This window comes from Myotis lucifugus, unplaced genomic scaffold (genome assembly GCF_000147115.1).
Source record: "Myotis lucifugus unplaced genomic scaffold, Myoluc2.0 scaffold_406, whole genome shotgun sequence".
Taxonomy (NCBI): domain Eukaryota; kingdom Metazoa; phylum Chordata; class Mammalia; order Chiroptera; family Vespertilionidae; genus Myotis; species Myotis lucifugus.
Window position 1 is genome coordinate 646751 of NW_005871454.1, and position 24418 is coordinate 671168.

Genomic DNA, 24418 nt, shown 5'->3' on the forward strand with positions numbered 1-24418 from the left:
TGACTTCCTGTAAGCCCCGCCCTGCTCGGGAGGGACCGCCCCAGTTCTGCGTTCGCGGTTCCACTCGCCCTAGCTCCTCCCTCGGACCCCACCTGGCCTCGTAACCGAGTCAGCACCGCCTCTCCTAGTCTCAACTGGTTGAGTATGGCTAAGGGGCTCCCTACGGTTGGCGGCCTGCCAGGGGGAGGGGGGGAAAGAGGAAGGGGGTGGGGTTAAGGGGGGCGGGCCTGGATGTGGGGAGTGAAAGCGAAAGCCCAGGAGGCGAGCCCAGAGACCCGAGATCTAGCAACTGGAGCAGCATGGCCAAGCCTTGTGGGGTGCGCCTGAGCGGGGAAGCCCGCAAACAGGTAATGGGGACCGGGAAGCTAGGAGGGGGCCGGGGAGCCCTCCCGGATAGAGGCGAAGCTGGGTGTTCAGGGGGCCAAGGCCGTGCCGGAGACCTACCCCAACCTCTCTCTTTAGTGCTTTCACTTCTGCCCGGGGATTCCCAGATTCCTGCCCTCTGGCCTGTCCTCTGCACGGAGCATGGACTTCCAAGGAAATCTGGCTGGTGGTGGGAAAGGCCAGAGCCAAGTTGGAGGGCATTTAATTGGGGACGGGATCTTACTGTTGACAATTGAGACCCTTAACCAACATTCGGGTACTGCTCTCTATGCAGGTGGATGTCTTCAGGCAAAATCTTTTCCAGGAGGTAAGTCTTCTGGATTCAAGCTATTTGCCCCAGAATCTTAGATCGATGCTTGAGGATCACAACCTCTCAGAGTGACCCCCAAACCCATCCTAGACCTGGGCCCTACTTCCCTTATCAAGCCTTCACCCAAGATAAGCACCTAATTGATCTGTACCTCTAATTTGATATCTCCTAATATTGTCCCCATTTCTGCCACTTCTTTCTCCTCTTTTGGTGTGGAGGGAGACACTGTGGCCCCGATTAACCTTGGATCTGCCACTTCCCAGTTGGGCAAGTCCCTTCACTTTTCAAGACTTCAGTTTCCTCATTTGTAGGCCTTGGATTCAGTAATTTTCAAGGGCCCTACCAGTCCCACTTCTCAGACAGCTCACTGAGTCTTTTCTGTGATTCCCCACCCTTGCAATATAATCCACAGGCTGAGGAATTCCTCTACAGATTCTTGCCACAGAAGATCATGCACCTGAATCAGCTCTTGCAAGTGAGTAGTGTGGACCCCTTTTGCTCCATCCCATGACCTCTGTCCTCTCCACCCACCCTCTCTAACCAACAGCTGGGCTCAGCATGCAGAGAACAGTTGTGAGTGGTGGACTGGGAACTTTAGGACGGTGTGAGGCCTGAGCCTAGGTTGGGAGGGAGAGGGCAGGTGGGATGTGTGGAGGGAAGGTTGGGCAGCCCCTGACAGTAAGCTTTGTGCAGGAGGACTCCCTCAATGTGGCTGACCTGACCTCTCTCCGAGCCTCACTGGACATCCCTATACCAGACCCCCCACCCAAAGATGATGAGGTGAGGCACTCAGGGTGTGGGGTTTAGACGGTAAACCCAGTGCCGATGATGGCTCTCTAACCTCCATGACTTTTCTGAAGCTACTTTCACCCTTTCTACTTTAGATGGAAACAGATAAGCAGGAGAAGAAAGAAGGTAAGAGAAGAAGGGGTAGCTAGGGAAAGGGAAGTGGCACAATGACTGCTGGATAGAAGGGGCCTAAATCTCCTCTTTTTCACAGTCCCTAAGTGCGGCTTTCTCCCTGGGAATGAGAAGCTCCTGGCCCTGCTTGCCCTGGTTAAGCCAGAAGTCTGGACTCTCAAAGAAAAATGTATTCTGGTAAGCCTGGGAACTGAGAGAAATAGAGAAGACATGCCAGGCCAGGCCCTGGTGTCCTTCAGAAATACAAGTCCTTCATTCAGGAACCTATTCCTGAAATAGGAAACTTCCTTCTGTGACATGGGTTTAGATACCTTTTGTTCTGCTAGACCTCTGATATCACAGTGGTATCCCTGAAATCAAAGACTGTGCTATATTCACCTCCATAACCTCAGAACTCACTGCTATACCTGGTGGATAGTGCAGATGCTATAATATAGTGGGTTGATTTAAGAGATTGGGCCCTAGAGGAAAACTGCCTGGGCTCAAATCATGTCTCTATTACTTGCCTAGCTGGTTATCTTAAGTAAGTCACTTAGATGTTCCTTGGTTCAGTTTTTTCATCTGTTAAGTGGGTATAATAAGAATATGTAACTTGAGCCCTAGACGGTTTGGCTCAGTGAATAGAGCATGGGACTATGGACCAAAGGGTCCTGGATTCGATTCTGGTTAAGGGCCCGTACCTCAGTTGCAGGCTTCTCCCAGGCCTGGGTCCTGGTCAGGGTGCGTGTTGGAGGCAACCAATTGATGTGTTTCTCTCACATCGATATTTCTCTCTGTCTTTCCCTCTCTTCCACTCTCTCTAAAAATCATTGGAGCCCTAACCGGTTTGGCTCAGTGGATAGAGCGTCGGCCTGTGGACTCAAGGGTCCCAGGTTCGATTCCGGTCAAGGGCATGTACCTTGGTTGCGGGCACATACCCAGTAGGGAGTGTGCAGGAGGCAGCTGATCGATGTTTCTCTCTCACCGATGTTTCTCTCTCATCGGTGTTTCTAACTCTCCCTCTCCCTTCCTCTCTGTAAAAAATCAATAAAATATATTTTAAAAAAATCAATGGAAAAATATCCTTGGGTGAGGATTAAAAAAATAATAATAAATAAATAAAGCAGTTTTTTTAAAAGTATATAACTTGAAAGATTAAATGAGATGTATAATACATAACACAGTACTTAGCACATAATAAATGTTCAATTAAAGATAGCTGTTATTATGAAATAGCAGAAATAGGAAGAACCCAGTAAGTTTGTTGAATGATTCCGACATGATACCTCTTCATGTAGGTGATCACGTGGATCCAGCACCTGATCCCCAAGATTGAGGATGGAAATGACTTTGGGGTAGCAATCCAGGTAAGGAAAGGGTATGTGAAGACATTAAGAGCTGGGAGAGACTTGGGGAGTAAGGGATAGGAGCTAGACATACTGGGAGGAGGAAGAAGATGGTGAGTGAAGATGGGAGGAGAAGAAGTGTTTTCTTTACTTCCCATCTCTTTTGTCCCTGCAGGAGAAGGTGCTGGAGAGGGTGAATGCAGTCAAGACCAAAGTAGAAGCCTTCCAGACAACCATTTCCAAGTGAGGGCAGCAAGAAGGCCACCATGGGTGGTGGGGGGTAGGGGAGCGGCTATGGGGACATTTTTTGTGACTCCCAAAGCTAGGCAGTCCCATTGGGATGATGGGGGGCTTTGGGAAGGGTCTGAGGGAATATATCTCTCTGAATGCTTATTCTTGTGGTTACTCCCCTTGCTTCTGGCAGGTACTTCTCAGAACGTGGGGATGCTGTGGCCAAAGCCTCTAAGGAGACCCATGTAGTGAGTAGATTGTCTACTAGCCTTTCAGCTGAGGCTGGCAGGTGGGAGGGTGAGGAAAGGGGGATAGAAGTCTTCTTTGTCTTGTTTATGACCTTCCCAATATGGGGAATATTAAGGTATAAGTATTGCCTAGAAAACTGATTTGCGTTTCAAAAATATTGACCCCTTTTTTTGTTTGGCACGATGGGAATCCCGTTTCTTGTGTAAGGGCTCATCCTCAAGTTACCTATTCCCTGTATGAGGAAACCAGACTATGTCTCAACCTCCTGACTCAGCTTTGCCTTCCACATCCCAGATGGATTACCGGGCCTTGGTGCACGAGCGAGACGAGGCAGCCTATAGGGAGCTCAGGGCCATGGTGCTGGATCTAAGGGCCTTCTATGTGAGTATGGAGTAAGCCCCCAAGGGATTTGGATGAGGGGGAACAGAAGGAGAGCCAAGATCCTGACTGCTGTACTTCTGGCCTTCTTTCAGGCTGAGCTTTATCATATCATTAGCAGCAACCTGGAGAAAATTGTCAACCCAAAGGGTGAAGAGAAGCCATCTATGTACTGACCCCAGGGCTAGAAGGGAAATAAATTACCAATACGTTGTGTGGATTACCTGTGGTGTGTGTCATTCATTCAGAAAGCATTTACTGAGTGCCACCTTTGTCCAGACACTGAATGTGAATGTGGTGGTGGGAAAGGTAGGGGGTTCCAGAAAGACAAAGATGAATTATATGCCCATTCTGTTCTTAAGAAGTCATCCTAAAGAACAGGGTGGAAACTGTTACGTTCCACGAAGGCCATGAAGATAACTTGTATTTGGGATTTTCACAAGATTGTTTCCATCTGGGGGTTTCGTGAATGATTCCTGGAAGAGGTGGCATTTGGGCAGAGCCCTTATAGGAAGAATCAAGGTTTGGACAGACAAGAGGAAAGCTCTTTGGCTGAGGTCAGGGAATGAAGAAGAAAAAGCCTTTCATCCCTTCATGACCTCAGAGCAAGCCTGGAGAAAGAATGAAGTTTCACTGGAAGAATTACAGGTTAATGGTTGAACTTCTCAAAGATGGGAGGAAAAAAAACTCCCAAGGCATTATGCTAAAGCAAGTTACAGCACAGGACATTATGGGAAGGATGGGTCTGTATAGTTTTTTTTGTTTTTTTACCCTCCTTCAGCCAATTGCTGTCTTTGTTTCTGCAGATATTACATCAAGGAAACCAAAGGCCAGATAACCTGTAGTTGGCTCATTATTAAATGCAAGAGCCGGTCTAGAGTACAAACCCACTCATTCGATAGTAGGAGAAAGGTAATTCGCTACAGGCCCAAGTTCAAAGTACCTAACGCGGGCTGAGCGGGCTGAGCCGGCTGACTCTGCGGGCCCTTCGGGGCGGCCGCGCATCCTGCAATCACAGGTCCAAGTCGGCAGCCTAGCCAATCAGCGCGCAGGCAGTTCTCCTTACAGCGGGGGGTCCTTTCCACTCCGCTGGAGACAAAGGTGGGGCAAGTTTGGCTGAGGCCGGTGATTGGACAAAATGAGAACCTCCAAGCCTATCACAGGGCACCATGTAGTCAGCCCCCTAGAAGCTGGTCTGGCTCGGAGCGGGCGGCTCCGGGTCTGCGGCCGCCCCCTGGAGGCGGGCGGGCGCGGGCGGCGCGGGCTCGGCGCTGCAGCATGCTCTCGGGCCGCCTACGACCCGGGCCGGGTTGGAGCCGGGCTCCAGAGCCAAGGCACCTTCGAGCCCAATCAGGGTTACCACCGAACCTAAGCGAGGGGGCCCAGGAAGGCCCAGGGAGGGTGTCGGCCGCTGGAGGAAGCCTCGCAGACGCGAGCCGGCGCCGGGTTCGCCATGGGGGCGGTGGAGATCTCGGCCCGGGCCTACGGGAAGATGTGCCTGCACGCCGCCCGGTACCCGCACGCCGCGGTCAACGGGTTACTGTTGGCGCCGGCGCCGCAGTCGGGAGCGTGCCTGTGCCTCACCGACTGTGTGCCGCTGTTCCACAGCCACCTGGCCCTGTCCGTCATGCTGGAGGTCGCCCTCCACCAGGTGCGGCTGCTGGGCGCGCACCACCCACCGTGAAACCCCCAACTCCCCCAGCCCCAGCCTGTGCCCGGCCTCTAGCAGCGTGAACACCCGCAGGCCGCCGACTGATGGCCCCTTTCCCATGGCAGGTAGATGTGTGGGGCGCGCAGGCCGGCCTGGTCCTGGCTGGGTACTACCACGCCAATGCGGCTGTCGGTGACCAAAGGTGAGTCGGTGGCCGGAGGCGGAAGGCTAAGGGTTAGGGGGCGGGGGTGGGAGTGGTGTCGAGAGAATTCCTCTGGGTCATTCCTTCCATCTTTCCTTTATCAAACGCTCAGGAGCAGGGACTGTACACCAGGCACGAGGTTGGGTACTGGAGCGAGGAAACAAATGTAAAGACGCTCTGGAGGAGCGGCGGTGGGGTGGCAGGATGACTGTGTGTAAGAAAAGGCTGACACTTGTTTTAACCGGGGTGCCCCTCCCCCAACTGCTAAAACAACACAGGAAGCCCAGCAAGCAACTTAAAACCACAAAATGTCTTTTCTATAAGTAGAAAAAATTACTTATATGTTAATGATATATCTGGATCAAAGTATACATAGTTTTGTTATGTACTTTTCCCTCATTTAATAAACAGCTGACATCTTTCCATCTCTACACCAAGGTCTACCTAAGCTAAGGCTATGTAATATGAATAAGGATGTACCATAATTTATTGAATGCCTATACTGAATATTGAGGTTGTTCTGATTTTTTATTATAGTGCCCTACTATTACAGTAATTTCTTTATAAGTGGACTATCTGGGTCAGCATATGTACAGCATACAGTCTAAATGTGGATGGTTATGCCAACTTACCCCCCCAAGGCCACCTTTGATTTCCACTCTCACCAGCAGTGTCTGAGCACCTGTTTCCCACAGCACTCAAGCATCAAGCAGTCCTGCATGAAGCATCAAGCAGACCTGAACCCCCCAGGTTAACTACAGGGAAAGGCACTCACTGCATCCATGTCCGTGAGATCTGGAAAGCACAGCTCAGATGGACAGGGTCTCCAGTCGGCTCCTCACTCCTCTGATCTTCCCTCTACACAGCCCTGGGCCCCTAGCCTTGAAAATCGCTGGGCGGATTGCAGAATTCTTCCCTGATGCAGTACTTATTATGGTGAGGCTTGGGTTTGGAGAAGGGGGGTGGAAAGAAAGTAGGAAGGCGGATCCTTGAAGCTCTCACCTGCCCTTCCTTATCTACGCAGTTGGATAATCAGAAACTGGTGTCTCAGCCTCATGTGCCCCCAGTCATCGTTCTGGAGAACCATGGTCTCCGCTGGGTCCCCAAGGACAAGAACTTGTGAGTGCCCCACTCCCTTTACTTCCTGGAAATCCAGTGCCGGGGCCTCTGTCCTTGGTCCTGTTCCAAGGGTCATTCTCTAGACCAGTGGTTGCCAACCGGTGGTCCTTGAGGTCCGAAAGGTTGGTGACCGCTGCTCTAGACCTAACCTCTGTTATGTCTGGCCCCACTGCCTGCTGAGTTTGACCTCCATGAGGGTTATTATTTCAGAGTGATGTGGAGGGACTGGGAGGAGTCACGACAGATGGTGGGAGCACTACTGGAGAGCCGGGCCCAGCAGCACCTTGTGGACTTTGACTGCCACCTTGATGACATCCGGCAGGACTGGACCAACCAGCAGCTCAACACCAAAATCACTCAGTGGGTTGGTCCCACCAATGGAAATGCCTGAGCCAGGGCCATGGGGTGTGTGTGTGTCAGGATCCAATAAAGAGACTTGAGCTGGTGGATACCATTATGACTATATTTATTGTGCCTAAGAGGCAAGTGAGGGAGAAACCTCAAGTGGCAGGAGGTGGCACAGTCTGAAGTTCCCTGTCAAAGACAGGAAGGTCTCTGCTGGACGCACTACAGTATAAGAGGAAGCTCTCAATAGATCATTCCCTTTGTTTCTCCCCTGGGCTTCTTGAGCTTCTCAAAGTTCTTCAGGATGATATCATATAACACAGCCTATAGGACCAGGGAGGAGTGGGGATCAGCCATAAGTTCCCAGTGGCTCTGTGCCTCATTTCTAACCTTGTAGAGACACAGAGCTTTGTCACCCTTCACCCCCAGTTTGCAGAGTCAGGGGATGGGTGGCCTGGGAAAGCTGCCCCTCCCCACCCCTGCCCCACCCTCTCCTCCTCACATAAGCGTTTCGGATCTCCATGACCATTAGCCGGATGTCCCGGTACTCAGCTTCATCCAGCTCATGCACCAGTTGCCTGTAATCACCCTGTGGGAGACCTGGGTCAGGGCTGACTTCAAATGCGTCCTCCCCTTCATACACCCCACCTGGGTCTCACCTACCACATGGGGCTGCTTGGCTGCTTTGGCCACGGCGTCTCCCCGTTCAGAGAAATACCTGTGGGAAATAGAAGGGTGTGGAGTGGGAGAAGGAGAGACCAAGCCTCTATCCAAGCCAAAGGCAGAGAGTGTAATGGGTGTAATTGGGCAGACACTCACTTGGCGATTTGAGTGTGGAATCCCTCCAGCTTGGTGTGAAGGGCGGTCATCAGCTCAAACACTTTCTCCTGGGGAAAGAATTCAAGGAGGAAAGTGGAAAACAGCATGGACTAGAGAGGTAAGGAGGGCAGAGGAATGAGGCAGTGCTCTAACCTGGACAGCCACTCCAAAATTGTTTCCATCCTCAATCCGAGGTATCTGCAGCTGCAACCAGGTGGTGACCTGGGAGGAGGGAATAGCATCAAAGCCACATCAACCCCTCAACCCAATTCCCAAGTTCCTGTCCTTCCTTGCTTCCTGCCATACCTCCACCTGGGTGGAGGTATCCCAAGGCCATCCTGAGCCCCAGGGCCTAAACTTCTGACTTTGTGGCTATGCCTTCTCCTGCTAAGACCTGGCAGGTGCCATGCCCTAAATGGCAGGGGCCAAGGAAGACAAGGGCTTGACCTAAGGCCTAGAGGTGGAAGTGAAGTAGGAGGGCTCACCAGGTTAAGCTGCTCAATGACATCCTTGATCTCAGGCTTTAGGCGCTGCAGGAGGGTCAGGATCTTCTCGTTGCAGTTCACTGGGCCACAGGGAGGACCTAGAGAGTGGGCAATAGGTCAGTCACACGGCTGGGACTGAGTGAGGGGTGGGGAAGTGGAATCCTTTAGGAGGAGCTCCTGGGAGATAAGACTCAAGACCCCACCATAGTGGTACCTTTGTCTTCATCGTCTTTCTTCTTTTCATCCTTGTCTTCCTTCTGCAGGGAAAGAATGGCTCTTGGGAGTCAGGTGTAAGGCTACTTCCCCCCATCGCTGGGTCCCTCCTCCCAGCTCTTCCTGGCTTGCCTCCTGCTGTTTCTTCCGCTCTTCCTTCTCTTTCTCCTTCACTGGGTCAGGCACTGGAATGTCCAATGGGGCCTTCAGATTGCTCAGGTTGGCTTCATTGAGAGCCGGCTCCTGGCACAGGGTAGGAGGGAGGCTGGAGGCAAGGGCATCCTCGTGGCCTCTAGAGTCTCCCCCTTGGCCCCTACTCTTTATAAAGCTCCCTGCTCAGCCCCAGTACCTTTAAAAATGCATCCAACTCAGAAATCTTCTTGGGGAAATAGCTCCCAAGCAGGTTCTCTGTCTGTGAATGAGGTGGAGGTGGGAGAAGTTGGGGGGGGGGGGGCGGGGTCAGAATCAAATGTCCTTCCTAGGCAGTAAGGAAGGGCTAAGCAGTGGGAATTGAGTAGGGATGGGGTGCTGATGGGGCAGGTCTTACCTTGGTACACAGGTCTTCACGGAACACATCTACCTGTGGGACACAGGCAGCCTTTCAGACTCCTGGCTTTATGGCCAGTTCATCTGAGTACTGTTCCCTTGGGGTTGTGTAGGGCCTGGCCTGGGGAAGGGTGGAGTGGGTCCCCTTGGGGCTGGGTTTTGGGGATGAGAACCTTCCTGGCGGAGGGCGAGTGGTTCAAGTGAGAACAGATCCCTCGGGGCTCCTGGGCTGCGTAAGGAGAGGGGTGAGAGCCTGCTGCGCCCGGGGCAGGGGCGCAGTGCCCTGTGTGGTGGGCCCCGGGCCCTCCCCTGGAAAAGGGGCCCCGCACCACGCCTGTGTGTGGGCCCGGCGCCGGGCCAGCGGACTTCCCCTCCACGCTAGCTCTCCGCTTCGCCTCGCCCCGCTGCACCTCGGCTGCCTCCCCTCTCCCGGCGGCCGAGCGCCGCGGGACTGCTCGGGGCTCAGGTGCTCCGGGCTTGGAGGTCACTAGGGCTCGAAGACTGACCCCCAGTGTCGGGGAGCGGGGGCCGGATCACCTACGCCCTCAGCCTTTCGGCGCCACGCCTCCCTGATGGGTCCTTCCTCGGGCCCGCAGCGCTCACCTTGGCTTGGGCTTCAGGCTGGACCCTGAGCGTGGCCATGGCCGGGGCGGGCGGGGGTCCTAGCGCCGCACGAGGAGCGAGGACTGGGCTCGGGGAAGGGAAAGCGAAAGCAGCGCGCGCAGCCGGCCGGCCTTCCTGAGTAGCGGGGAGTGGAGGCGCTGGAGGAGGCGGGGACAGGCCCACGAGGGGGGCCGGGTCGGGTGGGGTGGGGAGGGTGAGGCGTGCGGAGCCAGGCGGCTCAGGCCGGGCTCCCCCTAGAGCCCGAGGGGAGCGTTTCCACTGATCTCCTCCGCCCGCCCCCCATCCGCCTCCCTGCTCTCGACGCCCCGCCTCCTCCCTCCCCCTCCTCCCTCCCCGGTCTCCTTTCCACGCCTGTGCTCTCCGTGCTCTGATTCTCCCCTCCCGGCCTCACCAGGCGTGCACTCCGCTACCCGGCCAGTGCCCGCCTTTGGACTCCCGCACCCCGCCTCCCGACTTCCCACTGGCTCTCTTCTTCATCTGCGGGCCCTGGGACAGGGATAAGCCTTATCCGGTGCTCTACCATCTTTCCTCAGCTGTGGAACAAACCTGGCTTCCCCCCCAGCCCTGCCAGCCTGGGTCCCTGACTCCCAGCATCCTCTGGCCAATGCAGTGCCATTCAGACCCCAACCCAAACTCCAGTCAGCTCTCTCCTGACCCTTGTTGTGGCCTCCATTCCTCCATAACCGGCTCTCCACACAGCTTTTGGAGACTCTATATATATACTGATTTCAGAGAGGAAGGGAGAGAGAGAGAAACATCAATGATGAGAATCACCCATCGCCTGCAACCCAGGTATGTGCCCTTGACTGGCACTGAACCCAGAATCCTTCAATCTGCAGGGCCACGCTCTATCCACTGAGCCAAACCAGAGAGGGTGCCAAGTCCCTTACAAAGCATCCTGTTTAAGTACCTTCATAGCACTTATCTCTGATATCTGTCAGTTTATTTTTTGAGGCTAGTGTGGTTTAGACCAGGGTTTGGCAAACAAACCTTTTCTGTAAAAGGCCAGGTAGTAAATATTGTAGGCTTTTTGGGCCATATAGTGTCTATCACAACGACAGTGCTCAACTCTGCCATTGTAGCAGGCAAGTAGCTATACCTAAATGAATTAGTGTGGCTAGGTTCTAATACAACTTTATTTATGGACACTGGAATTTGAATTTCACATAATTTTCACACATCATGAAATATTCTTTTAATTTTTTTTCAACCATTAAAAAAATGTTAAGAACCTTTCTTAGCAATCAGGCAATACAAAAACTGGCCACAGGAGGGCTGTAATTTGCTTATCCCTGGTTTAGAGACAGATAACAGACCCATAGTGCCTGGGTTTATAATCCTGATTCTCATGTTTATTAGCTGTGAACAAGTTACTTACCCTGTGCCTCAGTTTTCCCAACTGTACAATGGACATACTACCTACTTCACAGTGTTGTTGCTGTGAGGGCTAAATGTGTTAATTTATATGAAGAACTTACACTTAGAATGGTGCCTAGCACAGAGTAAGCACAATGCAAGTGTTAGCTATTGTTATTTGGGAGTTTATCGTCTGCCTTCCCCAGTAACCAACCCACTGGCCCCCAAGCAGCAAAAAACCTAGTCTTTCTTATTCACATGGCATGGAACTATGCTTGGTTCAATAAACATGTTAAATAAATGAGTACACATGGACCCCTATCAGGAAGACAGGGTAGAAAGGGTCTCTAGACAGGCAGGCCCTGCGGAAAGCAGGGGTAGGATTCAGTGGGAGAGACAGGAAAAATAAATCAACCAGGCTGGAGGTGGGGCACCTGCTCAGCAGGAATGCTGCCCATACCTACGGGCACCGTTACCTGCCCTAGCAGTGCCACTCCTTGACATCAGAGCCACAAATAGCTCAAAGTCTGTAAGGACTAGGAGAATAAAAGGACAGCAGGAGAAATGGCCATCAAGCATAAGGGAAGACATTCAAAGTTGGTAACAGCAAGGAATGGCTGAGGAACCTCAGTGACCACCAGCCTCTTATTTATTTATTTATTTCAAATATTTATTTGATTTTCCAGCCTCTCTTTTTGCCCTTCCCACCCTTTCCAGGTCCCCCCAACCAAATGATGAGAGGGGCCAGAGCCAGGCCTGACGTGCCTTGATTTCTTTCAGTTACGCTTGCGGCTGGAGTGGGGGCGAGGGAAGAGCCCATGACCAGGGCTCCCTGGAGACCAGGGCTGATGATACCAGCTGCCGTAGGTGAGGTACCAGGCAAAGGTGCCCACTGCGGCGCCCACCACCTTGTGAGTATACTGGTGGAAATAGATGACAGTACAGAGCAGCAAGAAGTTCCAGAGGCCCAGTAACAGCACGTTGAGCAGGAAGACGAGGCGCAGGGGCGCACCAGCGGGCAGCCCGTGGGCCAGGTACTTGGCAAACACTGCCGCTTCCTCAGCCATGAGCAGGCAGCAGAAGGTGAGCAGGAAGGTGTGGGAGGAGACCGTGTAGCCCCGCCACTGGTGGCCGGCTGCCAGGCAGCTGCGGCGGTCAGGCAGCTCGTGGAGCAGCAGCCCCTGGGGCAGAGGCTCGAAGCAGGAGCCGGTCAGGTCCTCGATGAGCAGGAAGGCCCGGCCAGCCCCCCGCCACACGGCGGCCCCCACCACCAGCCGGCTCAGGTGCCGGGCAGTCACTGCCACACGCCGTGTAGCCAGGAACACCACCAGCAACACGAAGCCCCCCAGGAAGGTGCATGTCCAGCCCCATGCGGAATTCACAAACTTTCTGTGGGCAGAGAAGAGGGGAGATTACTGAAACCCTTCTGCCCCTCTCCCCACTCTGGTCTGTGTTCCCCACTGCTGTCCCCAGTCCTACATTTCGTCATTGGCTATTTCCTGTGTCTTATACCTCCCACCCCCATCCACCCATTCAGCCTGCGAGGGTCCATATTTCCTCTTCAGTCTTGCTCCCAACTTCCCCTGGACCCCCAGTGCTGGCCCCCTCCCCCTTCTCTGACCTTCTCTTCAACCTCCTAGCCTATTTTTAGTGTCTGGCCTGGCAGGAGGACAGAAGCCTGGAGGGAGCTAGGATCCCAGAGTGCAGGGAGCCGGCGCCCCTAGCCTCGAGTGGACTCACATGTTGAAGAAGTTCCCGTGGCTGGCGAAGATAGTCCGAGGGTTGACATGGAACTGAAGAAGGGGCCCAAAGATGACCACTGCTGCCAACCAGGCATGGTACAGGCGCCGTAAGCAGGGGCTGCCCAGGAGGCGGGCAGCCTGTTCACTTCCAAAATACAGCAAGGCAGAGGCCACCCAGAGCAGCACCTTCACCAGGCAGCCCAGCAATGCCCGGATTCGGGCCCTGGCCCCCAGCCCTGCCCCCACCACCGGCCCCCGCTCCATGTTCCCTCCCCTCCCCACTAACTGCTTGCTCTGCTGGGCAGCTGAGGAGGGGCTGATGGGGCCCCCCCCTGGGCAAGGACAGACAGTGACAGGTGTGGCAGACACAGAGCAGAGCCCTGTTGGCAGCTGGCAGGCGGGGGAGAGGGGCGGGGGGCAGTAAGGGGCCAGGGCAGAGGGCTGCCACGTCAGCAGGGACCCAGCCTCGGGTGCGTCTGGATTGCCGCCTGTGTCCTTTCTATTAACGCTGTGTCCCCCTGGTCCTCTAGGTCTGTCCTCAGCTCTATGTTCTAGTTCATGTCTTAGGGCCAGGACTGCTGTTTAGGGTTGTCTTTGACCACAGTCTGCTTGGGTCTGCCTACTTCTGTTTGGTCAGCCAGTCATCCCCACTCCATCCCAACTTTACTATGTGTTTGATTCACAGGGAAAGCAGGGGTCAGAAAGATAAAACTAACCAAATCTTTTATTAAAAAATCTGTGTCTCCCTCGTTATCAGTTTGTTCCCGCCCCTCTCCTCAGGTTTGAGCACGCAGCAAGGTGCCTATGCACTGCACTGTGTCCAATCAGGCCACGTTAGGAGACCATGACCCCAGTGGCTTGGCTCAGCCCCAGCTTGTCTGGTCTGAGGGGCTCTGAGGGGCTACTTTGGTCCCAGGGCTGCTGTGTGAATGCACAAGACGTTAGATCTAAAGGGGACCCTTCTTTGGTATGTTTATTATGATGGCCAACAGATGAAATTCAAGTGACCTGAAAAAGGCCTACTATATGAGATGGTGATGGCCCAGATCGGACTCTCAAAGACCCATAGATTTACTCCCAGGTGATGGGGAAGGAGAGGAGGAGACCTAGAAGGAAAATCCCCAGCCATCAAAACCTTAGGTTGTGTCCTCTAACCAATTACTCTGGGTCTCAGCCACACATAAGACTTGGCCTCCCACCCTGGCCGGGTGGCTGTTGGAGTGTCGTCCCACACACCAAAAAGGTTGCGGGTTCGATTCTTAGTGAAGGCACATACCTAGGTTGCAGGTTCGGTCAGTTTGGGAGGCAACTGATCAATGTTTCTCTCTCACATCAATGTTTCTCTATCTCTCCCTCCCTTCCTCCCTCTCTCTTTAAAAATCAATAAAAACATATCCTTGGATGAGAATTAAAAAATAAAATAAAAAGACTTGGCCTCCCAACCTGACCACTGAGGCTGGAGCTATAGAGCAGGGAGCAACTACCTTGTTATTCAGTAACTGTTTTGCGACCCTTTTGTCTTCCTTCCTCATTCCTCAAAACTGGTGGTGGGACTTCAAAGAACAGTGGAGACCAGCAAAGCAGTGAAAGGAATGAGCGAGCAAGCAAGGACACCTGGGTTCTGGGCCCAACTGTATGACTTTGGGAAAACAACTAACCCTCCTTGGTCCTCAGCACCCTCATCTGCAAACTGATCAAGATGGATTAATCAGCCAAGCCAGTGTGGCTCAATGGTTGAGTGTCAACCCATAAACAAGGAGGTCACAGTTCGATTCCTAGTCAGGGCACATGCCCAGGTTTCGGGCTCGATCCCCAATTGGGGGAGGGGGGCATGCAGGAAGCAGCCAAACATCAATGTTTCTCTCTCTTCCTCTCAGAAATCAATAAAAATATATTAAAAAATATAAAGTTGACAAAGAAAGTTTTCATTGTAATTGTAAATAGTTGTAAAGGACATAATCTTAAAAACTGCCTTGAAATGTGAGGAAAGACGGATCAGAACTGGATGCGAACCCTAGTTCCCCACTGGCTGCACCATCGGCTGCTCTGGGGCATGCTGCACGCCTCCACTTCCTCAACTGTACAAGGGGCGGCTGTGGGGGTGGAGCGCCCAGATGGGGCCTGGCATCAGTGACCATCAGGTTCTCTGGCTCTGGGTGATTTTTTCTTGTAGACTAGACCAGTTCATGCAAGTGTGCTGACCTAAGATGTGCCTATTTCCTGCTCTCTTGATTTCTGCTTGCTGGGAAGTTTCTAAGTTGGTGAGGGACTGCCTATTAAAAGGCTCAGTTAAATGATTTTGGTATTTCCTTACATCTTGGGCATCAAAGGGATGTTTTTTTCCCATAGAGCAGCAAATCTGAAGGCTTCGTTGAAGCTATTTTCTTGACTTGAGAGTGTAAAAGGCCTCAGACAGGAAAAAGAGAGACAGAGAGACACCGAGCCAGGTTCCCACAGACAGTTTATTGAGGGAGCCAAAGCCAGTGAGAGGACCAAGGAGTCCTATTCAACATCCCTCCTTGAAGCCGCTGGCCTCTGCAAGATGGACTGTCCTGGGAGGGAGGGCCTCAACATCCCTCCTTGAAGCCGCTGGCCTCACACCACAAGCTGGCATACCCCAAAGACCCAGACACAGGAAAGAAACCACATAATTCCCACCCTAGGAGGGTGCTGAGGACCTGCCTTCCCCATCCCACCCTCCCCCAAAGGGCTGCAGCTCTAGCCATCAGGACCTCTGATTGGCCAGGCTAATCCTTAAGGTGAAGGCCAGGCAACGGGCCTGCCTGACTGCTCAGGTCAGACATGGCCCCAGGCATCTACTCTAGGAGCTAACACCTAACATCCAAACATGATTAAAAACACTCAGGACAGTGCTCTTGCTGACGAAGGCCACACCCAAAATAAAGGCAGTCCTGCCAGACCCCAGCCAGAGATAGAGACCCAAGCTGAATGAGGGGTGAGTTTGTGAGGAGACCCACGGGGAGGATTTTCCACAGCTCAGTTAGGGCCCCCGAAAGCCTGGGCTTCTGTTTCTCCCCATCCAATGCCAATGACTCCCCAAAAGGGAGTCCCTCAGAAGGGAGAAAGGGAAGAGAGCTTATCAAGAGGCTCAGCCACATATGGGCTGGAGGTCAGATCTACTGGGGCGAGGAAAAGGCTGAAGAGGGGTGGGGCACTGAGGCAGGAGCACTGGGGTGTTCCTCAGACTCTGGCATGTCATCCTGGAAGTACTCAGCCTGGCGGTACTGCCACAAACGCAGGTTCCCGTCCCACTGCAGGGCAGAAGGTGGCAAGTAGTCAGGGGGTGCTGCTCACTCCCAGGTCCAAGTCCCAGACATGCACTGCCCGCCCCCCCCCCCGCCCCCCCGCCCCAACTCTTGCAACCTCACCGAACTGCTGACAATCTTCTCCTCAAAGGGGTGCCAACTGACGTCACGCACGCAGGCCTTGTGGCTGGTCAGCTTCTTCACGATGTGCCCACTGAGGAGGTCATACACTGTTCACAAAGGCCAGAGTGGAGAGGCTGCCACAGGACCTTCTGGCCACCCATCTCTCTCTGAGCAACACTTACCCACCTCTCAGGCAACTTCCCACTTGCCTAGAGTAACAAAACCCACAGCAGAGGATGGGGCTGTTTCTCAATTTCTTTCCCCTTTTCCCTACCTCAGATTGAGGGTATGGTCTAGCAGAGCTCAGATATCTCTGGCCCTCAGCTACATTTCACAAGGTCTACACTTAAAATGCAATGTGGCTTTAAAGCTGTTAGCAGCCATTTTCTAAAAAGCCCACAAGATCTGGAAGGCATCACCAAAGTGAATAATAAATGTCTCCAGAGGTACGAGAACCTGGTGTTCCTTATCTGGACGGGGCGCACCTTCTCTCATTCTGGTGGGTCTCCACCCGAGTGTGAGATTTCAGGCTCCTTATAGCTGCAGCTGTGTTGGTGCATTTCTCCTGCTCTGGGGCTTGAGTGTCTTTGTGTCATTCCTTTTTACCTCTGTTCCCTCCTACCTTTCATCTGCAATCTCTCTTCTTGACTGGCTACAAAACAACCGCGTATATTTTTGGTAATCTGTTATATTTACTGACTAGAATTCTATGTTCCTTGTCTTAATTTAAAATGCTGATGAATAGAATGTTTTCTGTTTCTGTTTAAGCCTCCCTTGCTCTAAGCTAAACTCACTTCCACTTGTAGATGCCACTGAGTTTAAGGTGGTCACTGGAATCATTAACCTGAGAAACATTCCTGCCCTTCCCAAGACTCCCTGTTCTGACACAATCCTTACCAACCACTTTGCCAGTGGAGCAGCCACTATAGATGAACTGCTGGCCGGTGCTATGGGTGGGGGAGAATCGGCATCGGATGAGGGTATGTAGCACCCCATGGCCCCGGTAGGTCATCAAGGAGCTGTCCCCTGGGAGCTTCAGCTTCCGCCAGGCTGGGTAGGGGTGCAGGGAGAGCCCTAGGTTAAGAGTCTGGATTCTCCCAAATCACCAATCCTTAGCAAAGATCGATGCTCAGAATCATTTTTCCAACCCCCAACTGGCAGCTCTTTCCCCACCTAACAGTCAACTGGTATTCACCTACAGTCAGCTGGGCTACCTGCTGATTAAGATACTGAAATACTTTCATATTGGTTAGCTCTGAGTGATCCCCAGCCTCCAACCCTGGGAACCCTTGGCTCTCCCCATGGTTCAGCAAACAGAGTTAATGCTCTAGGCCAGAGCATATTCACTGTGCCCATGACAGCCTCTCCAGGGGTTAAATATTGTAACTACTACCCCTGACCCTTCACTGTCCATATCTCAGGCTCTACCTTCCACTCTCACCTTTAAAAAAATTAATTTCTTACTTATTAAAAATTAAAAAAAAATGTTTTTATTGATTTCAGAGAGAGGAAGGGAGAGGGAGAGATAGAAACATCAATAATGAGAGAGAATCATCAATCAGCTGCCTCCTGCACGCCCCCTACTGGGGATCGAGCCTGCAACCCGGGCAATGTGCCCTCACTGGAATTGAACCTTGACCTCCTGGTTCATGGGTCAACGTTCAACCACTGAGCCGCACCAGTGGGCCCTCTCACCTTTTTTGGGCACCTGCTGCCAGCGGTAGTCCCAGTTTTGCTGTGTGGCAGCCTGGCGTGAGGCTTCCATGCCTTCCCGGCTGGAAAAGCGCCGGATATCCCAGAGCTTGATGGTCTGGTCTTTGGAGTTGGAGATGAGATACCGGGCATCACCCTGTGAATCCCAGAATAGACGATGAAGTGTCAGATCTTGCAAATGTTGGTGCTGTCAGTCCAGCTCCCCTCTCCAGTTGAGGGGTAAAAACGCCAGTCCTCTGATTTTGCTTGCCTCTTTCCTCATCCAGGTGAGCTCACATTTTTTTTATTGTTGTTAATCCTCACCCAAGGATATTTTTTTCCATTAATTTTTAGAGAGAGTAAGAGGGAGAGGGAGAGAGATAGAGAGAAAAACATCAATGTGAGAGAGACACATCAATTGGTTGCCTCCCACATGGGCCCTGCCTGGGGCTGGGGATTGAGCCTGCAACCCAGGTACGTGCCCTTGAGTAGAATCGAACCCGAGACTCTTCAGTCCACGGGCAGATGCTCTAACCACTGAGCAACCAGCGAGGGCTCACATCAGTTTTCTCCCTCAGAGCCCACCCCCTGGTTATTCTTCAGCTTCTCTGCCTGAGGCACTGGCTGGGTCTCCTATTCTACCTTGGACTAACTGTGTTCTATTTTTCTTGTACGGAAAGCCCTGCCAAGCTCCATTGGTACCCATCAGTGTTGAGTACCAATGGATCTCATGTTTCCTGGCTTAAGCCCCTTCCCTAAAGTCCTGCTCTTGCAAACTTGGCTAATAAGGACCTTGGGCGAGTTTCCACACCAGTCCACTCTGACATCCTCTCCTAGACAACTGGAACCTTAGTAGCCTAGCTTCACAGTGCTGCCTCCCTGCCCACCTTGCTGTCAATGAAAGTGATGCCATCTTGATGTCCGGCCAGTGCACCCACAGGCTTGGGGTCATCCTCCCGCATGGTGCGTCGATCCCACACTTTGCAGATAGCATCGTCACCCCCGGAGAACAGGATTTGGGAGCTTATGTCAGCAAAGGCCACTGCATTCACATCATCCTCATGGGACTCAATCTAGGGAGAAAGAGAACAGGATATCTAGGACTTCTTTCTGGGTCTTCTAATAGCCAAGGACCAGGAAGCAGAGACTCGAAGTCTCAGCAGCAATACCTGAAGGGTGCGCCGGTTCTGTTCTCGGTCAAAGACATACAGGCAGCCGTCATTGGCCCTGAAAGGGAAGGGATAAAGAGGGTCCTGGAGACAGGACTGAGAGGACTGAAGCTATGTGTGCTCTGGAGAGTCCCTGTTGTGAAGTCCTGCTAAAGGGCAAACCCTTGTCTCTTCTTATACAGGAGGCAGAAGGAGTGTTAGCTGTGTTTCAAGGAGGTTTGAGACCTCCCATCTCATTCTGGGTAAATGGTGAGCAAGAGGTAAAGCGAGTCGTAAACCTTGACCTTGGAGAAGGGCTGGTTGTTCTCCACGATGCCTGAGTAGGGGCATCCAGTATAGTCTCTGTAATAGCAGAGCTGGTCTCTGGGAGGACTCTGTCTCATTAACCGAGGGCAACATCCCCCATACTCACCCTCCTAGCACTTCTCGTCCATCTGAGGAGACAGCAATGGAGAAGACAGCAAAGCGACGTTCATCTGGCCTGAAAAGAGCAAAGGAGGAGCTGATTAAGTGCACTTCCCTTCAGCCTTTGTTAATCCACATAGAATCTGATGAGGGCTGTAAGGCACATTTCTCAGGGGAAGGGAAGTCCTGCCAACACAAGCCAGAATGTGGATCACCTCAGGGAGAACCCTGAAATGATCTTGCAACCATCTATTTTACCCTGCTCCTCTGCTGACAGGACGGGTGGGTCCCTCCCAAGAATCCACACAGAGAAACTTGCAACCAGTGTACTTTTCCCTCTAAGCAGGAGTTCCAGTTCAAGAGATTTGCTCCTGGAGAGCCTTCCTTGAGGAGTTTCTGACCAGGAAGGGAAGCCAGTACCTTAGATCCAGGGCAGTGTGTGTGTCTCCCTCCCCGTAGATGTTGCAGATATGAACTAAGAGAAGCAAGAGAAACAAGAATCTTTCAGGGCTGGGGGAAGACAGGTAGAAGTGAAACTAGAGAGGAGATGGAACAAAGGGCCAGGATGTCAGACCCTGGAAGTGATCTTTCCAGGAGAAGGTGTAGAGTCCTGGCACAGAGGAGGTGGGCATTTGGAGATCTCAGGTCCCAGGCTGGAGAGACACCAGAAGTCTGGGGCATACTCACTGTAATCAGACCAGCTGGAGTATAGGAAATGGTTTCCATCAGGGGTGAAGGCCACATCCAGGACACTCCAGCCTACATCCCGGGCCTTGATGCTCTTGAATTTATGAAAGCGGCCATACCGGCAGTCATACAGTCTGATTGTCTGGTCTGTGTAAGTGGGGACCAGGCAGAATTAGGGAATAACCTCCTCAAATCCTCCTATCAGACCTCTACCAGTGTATCTGAGAAATGTGCTCTGACTAAGCATCCCTAAGTCAGGGTCTGGGCCTTTCTAGCCTCAGCCATAGGGAGCATTCCTTGTTCATGGGACCAGGGTCTGGTACCTTGGCAAGCAGACATGAAGATTTGACCATCTTTGCTGTAGATGCCACAGAAAGCCTTCTGAGAGTAGGTATCAGTGAAGCCCAGATCATTGGGCAAGAAGCTGGGGAAGCAGAGGGAAAGTAAGGTTAAGGGGAGCTCGGGATGAGAAGCACCCCAGTTAGCAGAATCCTAACAGAGCTGGACGTGAATACACGGGCATTCTTTTTTGGCCTTGGGTAAATCCCCTTTCATTTATTCTATCATCCTCTCATTTCCATACTTTTCCACTTTGTTTCCTCTCAAAGCCTTAACCCCATTTAACCTAACCTTAATATCCCTGAGGATCCTTTAACACCTATACCTTCAAAATGTAGGAGCTAAGACCTATCTGGCCCTTAGAGTGTCTCCACCAAGCCCCATACTCACTGAGACATCACTCGAGACTGTTCTCCAAGGGAGAAGCTTCCCCGGTGGCAGAGGCCCCGTTCTCTCTAAAGGAAGGGATTGGGGAATATTGCTAGCAGAAACACAGGGCCACTTCAGTCACGCCAGGCCCCCTCCTCCAAAGTTGTTGCTCTTGTTACAGAAATGGACACCACATATAGGATGTCCCACCAAACCCTGGAGCAGGCTGGCTAAGAACTCTCCAGCTCCAGCACTTGAGGCTTCTTTGGAAAGTTTAATTCCCTCTTCTCTGGGGATGGCAGCGCTTCTGGCTACCTTGATAGGCCTGCTGCCAGGCTGGCAGGGGGTGGAGAGGCCTACCTGGTACAGCATTTGCGGGAAACTGTGCTCCCGGGCCGCCCGCCTACGGCCCAGCCGCCCTGTGGCCAATTCCACTTGCGTCTTGATCTCATTGCATTCCAGCTCCCGGGTGTCAGGGGTTGCGTCCACTGTGAAGACCAGGGAGAAATTCCATCCTAGGTCTTTCAGCCTCAGAGGACAGTTAGCAGAACTGTACTCAAGCCCATTCAATGTGGCTGCATATACTGGGTCTTAAAGGACTCCCTCATTCCCTGAATTACCTCATCTTCTTTCAACTTAACCTATTATTCTTTGTCAAAATTAAAAAGAAAAAAGATTTTCTGCCCTGGACGGTTTGGCTCAGTGGATATAACATCAGCCCGTGGACTGAAGGGTCCTGGGTTCGATTCAAGTCAAGGGCACGTACCTCGGTTGTAGGTTCCCCCACCCTCGTCAGGGGTGTGTGCAGGAGGCAACCAATCGATGTGTCTCTCTCACATCGATGTTTCTCTCTGTCTCTCCCTCTCCTTTCCCCTCTTTCTAAAAATCTATGGGAAAATATCCTCAGGTGAGGATTAACCAAAGTAAATAAATAAATAATACAATGAAAATAAATAAATACAGTAACTACTGATAAGGAGAGACTTATTTCTTAAAAAAGAAAGAAAGAAAAAAGATTTTCCAATGAAAGTCTTCTGGTGTTAGGGTGTCAGTCTGCCTTTCCTCTTACCAGGTGGGTTGTATCTGTCTCCAAGACGCCCATCCCAGGCACTGTCATGCTCTTCCTCGGAGTCCGAGAGGGCCTGGATGAGTTGTAAATTTGCTGCACCTCCTCCCTGCACCAACCTCACTTGGCCCCTGTGGAGATACCCCACCCCCCATGATAAAGGGAAAGGGTGCCTTTCCCAGACCAACCAGATTCAGGGTCAAGGGCTAGCCAGTGCTGAGACCACCTGGTACGCAACCCTCATACCGTCCCCATTTTGAGGTCTGAGGTTGACTAGACCTTGGCTGTTATTTTCAGTCTCCTACAATTCTCACCCTTTCAGCAGGAGTAAAGAACCCCAACATTCCACGGAGACTGACAGACCTACTAAGTTAACTTCCCAGAGAGTTAAAAATTCTGAGAGCGTTTCCTTCTGAGCCTCTGCCCATGTAGTCCAGTATAGAACACAGTATTCTGAGGGGACCCCCAAACTTGTCTTCTCCTCAAGGAGCCACAGCTAAGAAATGAAGCCAGTGTCACTCCCTTTCCAGCCAATTCCTGGTGGCCACTTGCCTCAAAGCATTCTTTCTTCAAGAGCAGGGTTATACTAGGCTAATTTAAACTTGTTTTTCAAGAAAATCCACATGGTCTCATATCACATGCAATTAACTTCACTAAAGTTCAACACCCACCTCCCCAACCCCTCACATCACTCCTTTTCCACCAGGGCCTTTTATCTTATTTTTTAAATTTACTTGGAAAACAGATTACATTTGTGTAGTCATAGCTAGAGAGGCTCCCTTCAACAGTCCCCGAAAACACAAGAGTGATACTTTGGTGACCCTCCCTGGGCAAGAACCACTCTTCCTGGGTATGAAGCTCAGTGCTTAGTGTCCAGCAGAAAAAGGCTGTCGTGCTCAAACAGAACAGCTGTACCGGGCTAATCCCATTCCCTACCCTCTGTCTGGAGTTGGGACCAAGGGACTGTGGTGGCACCTGGTGGGGACACACCAGAGGGCAAGTTACCTGCGGAGGAGATAGGCCAGTACCTGGGCCAGATCCACATCTTCATCCTCCTCTTCCTCTTCCTCACTCCGACGCAGACCAGCCCCTCTTCGGGGCAAGCCCTCGGAGGAGTCTCCAGACCCGGATCCTGCGCTGCTGCTGTTCCGCGATCCCATCTTCTGGTCACAGCATCCTTAAGTCCGGTGCAGGCACTCCTCCTGTCACCTCCTTAGGTTTGGTGAAAGCAAAGCCTGCTCTAGAAATACTAGGGTCTCCTGGGATAGGGGTGGCTATCTCAAGGAGGGCGACACTTCTTAGGGACCGAGGGGACCCCTTTTTCCTTAGCCTGTGACGACTCCCCACGCTTCAGGAACACAAAGCTTCCCCGATCTTGGGAAGCCAAAAAAAGAAGAGAGAAGCCTAGGGCCCTGGCTCACCAATGAGAATCCTTGAGAAGAGGAATTTCTCAGTTTTCTGCCTCAAACTCACCTATCAAAGTCCCAGGAGGGGGTGGATTCCCAGGTAACCTCTCTGGCAGACCAATCACAACCCCTTGCAGAAGAACGCGCCTCATTAGCTTATCTCATCTAGCCAATCAGAAGCCTATGGACTCAGAGACCCCCGACGCCCCCCTTACCGACCAATCAGAGTGCTTCCTTGTGAAAGTCGGCAGCAGCGACAACCAATGACGTTAGAATTCAGCCTAACACCCCCCCCCCCAGCCTCACGCCCACGTGTGTGCGAGGGGGGGGGTGTGTACACCGAGAAGAGGAGGCAGGGAAGAGGCTGAGAAGCCCCTCCCACTGGAGCCGGCGGTTGCCGCCTCGCGCGAGACCACCCACCAGCCCGGAGCGGTCGCAGGAGCCGCACGGGCGGGAGGTCTTGTTTACCCCGACTGCCGCCACAGCGTTGGCCAACTGCTCCTCCGTCACGCGCCCCCTTCGTCACTCATCTGCCGGCTTCCCGGTGCTCGGACTGTTGACGTCACCCGACGCCCCTGACGGCCCCGCCTCCTTGGCCAGCTAACTGGACAGCTGAGCGCGGTGATTGACGGGTGGGTGGGAGGAAAGTGCGTGGGAGGAAGGGCGTCCGCTACTTGCTGGGAGGAGTAAGCGGGGAACCGTTTGTTTCCTGTATCAGAGACAACGGAACCACAATTAATAGGTGAGGGGTGGAGCCTTCTTAGGAAGGGATACAATTTGCTACCGAGAGGTGTCTTAGCAAGTGGCTTCGCACTTTTCAGGTCCCTAAAATTCATGTGGCTTCGCACATTTCAAATGAACTCTGAAGCGTCCCCTACCTCCCTACCTATTACCTCATATTTCGCTTGAGAAAGTGTTGATGAGCTCTACTTTGCGACATTTTTGTTTGTGCTGGTTTCTTCTCAAAAAGCAAGAAAAAATCGAAGTTAAAATAGA

The 24418-nt window shown here is 52.4% G+C and overlaps 5 protein-coding genes across 19 annotated transcripts; 2 read left to right on the forward strand and 3 right to left on the reverse strand.

The window, feature by feature from the left end:
* The first annotated feature begins 211 nt into the window (after nt 1-211).
* On the forward strand, nt 212-4021 carry PSME2 (proteasome activator subunit 2). 3 transcript variants are annotated; one of them, XM_006102254.3, is made up of 11 exons: nt 212-347; nt 659-691; nt 1107-1169; nt 1388-1474; nt 1579-1609; nt 1695-1792; nt 2893-2961; nt 3116-3183; nt 3365-3419; nt 3715-3801; nt 3894-4021. In XM_006102254.3, exons 1-11 carry the CDS (start codon nt 300-302, stop codon nt 3972-3974), a joined length of 720 nt encoding a protein of 239 aa, XP_006102316.1. In that variant the 5' UTR covers nt 212-299; the 3' UTR covers nt 3975-4021. The 3 variants fall into 3 exon arrangements, with proteins under 3 accessions (XP_006102316.1, XP_014323111.1, XP_023599423.1); XM_014467625.2 differs by lacking the exon at nt 3894-4021 and having other exon boundaries at nt 3607-3741; XM_023743655.1 differs by lacking the exons at nt 212-347; nt 659-691; nt 1107-1169 and adding an exon at nt 1174-1267.
* Nucleotides 4022-5024: 1003 nt separating this feature from the next.
* On the forward strand, nt 5025-7224 carry EMC9 (ER membrane protein complex subunit 9). 7 transcript variants are annotated; one of them, XM_006102255.3, is made up of 5 exons: nt 5025-5449; nt 5575-5651; nt 6518-6587; nt 6676-6770; nt 6981-7219. In XM_006102255.3, the coding sequence occupies exons 1-5, from the start codon at nt 5252-5254 to the stop codon at nt 7159-7161; spliced, it is 621 nt and encodes a 206-aa protein (XP_006102317.1). In that variant the 5' UTR covers nt 5025-5251; the 3' UTR covers nt 7162-7219. The 7 variants fall into 7 exon arrangements, 6 of the variants coding, with proteins under 6 accessions (XP_006102317.1, XP_023599426.1, XP_023599427.1 ...); XR_002826148.1 differs by having other exon boundaries at nt 5247-5449; nt 6320-6587; nt 6981-7224; XM_023743657.1 differs by having other exon boundaries at nt 5384-5449; nt 6347-6587; nt 6981-7221.
* On the reverse strand, nt 7220-9942 carry PSME1 (proteasome activator subunit 1). The gene is made up of 11 exons (XM_006102257.3): nt 9782-9942; nt 9180-9212; nt 8982-9044; nt 8765-8875; nt 8634-8676; nt 8420-8517; nt 8088-8156; nt 7935-8002; nt 7779-7833; nt 7618-7704; nt 7220-7439 (listed from the first exon to the last, which is right to left on the reverse strand). Exons 1-11 carry the CDS (start codon nt 9818-9820, stop codon nt 7359-7361), a joined length of 747 nt encoding a protein of 248 aa, XP_006102319.1. The 5' UTR covers nt 9821-9942; the 3' UTR covers nt 7220-7358.
* A 1817-nt stretch (nt 9943-11759) lies between these two features.
* Nucleotides 11760-15462, reverse strand: FITM1 (fat storage inducing transmembrane protein 1). The gene is made up of 2 exons (XM_006102259.3): nt 12899-15462; nt 11760-12547 (listed from the first exon to the last, which is right to left on the reverse strand). The coding sequence occupies exons 1-2, from the start codon at nt 13162-13164 to the stop codon at nt 11935-11937; spliced, it is 879 nt and encodes a 292-aa protein (XP_006102321.1). The 5' UTR covers nt 13165-15462; the 3' UTR covers nt 11760-11934.
* Nucleotides 15463-15486: 24 nt separating this feature from the next.
* On the reverse strand, nt 15487-24029 carry DCAF11 (DDB1 and CUL4 associated factor 11). 7 transcript variants are annotated; one of them, XM_006102261.3, is made up of 15 exons: nt 23891-24029; nt 23022-23228; nt 22020-22147; nt 21311-21438; nt 20972-21036; nt 20566-20666; nt 20243-20389; nt 19976-20030; nt 19563-19631; nt 19151-19208; nt 18869-19054; nt 17985-18138; nt 17187-17339; nt 16290-16396; nt 15487-16172 (listed from the first exon to the last, which is right to left on the reverse strand). In XM_006102261.3, exons 2-15 carry the CDS (start codon nt 23174-23176, stop codon nt 16038-16040), a joined length of 1641 nt encoding a protein of 546 aa, XP_006102323.1. In that variant the 5' UTR covers nt 23177-23228; nt 23891-24029; the 3' UTR covers nt 15487-16037. The 7 variants fall into 7 exon arrangements, with proteins under 7 accessions (XP_006102323.1, XP_006102326.1, XP_006102325.1 ...); XM_006102264.3 differs by having other exon boundaries at nt 23843-23982; XM_006102263.3 differs by lacking the exon at nt 23891-24029 and adding an exon at nt 23638-23810.
* Between the last annotated feature and the right edge of the window lie 389 nt (nt 24030-24418).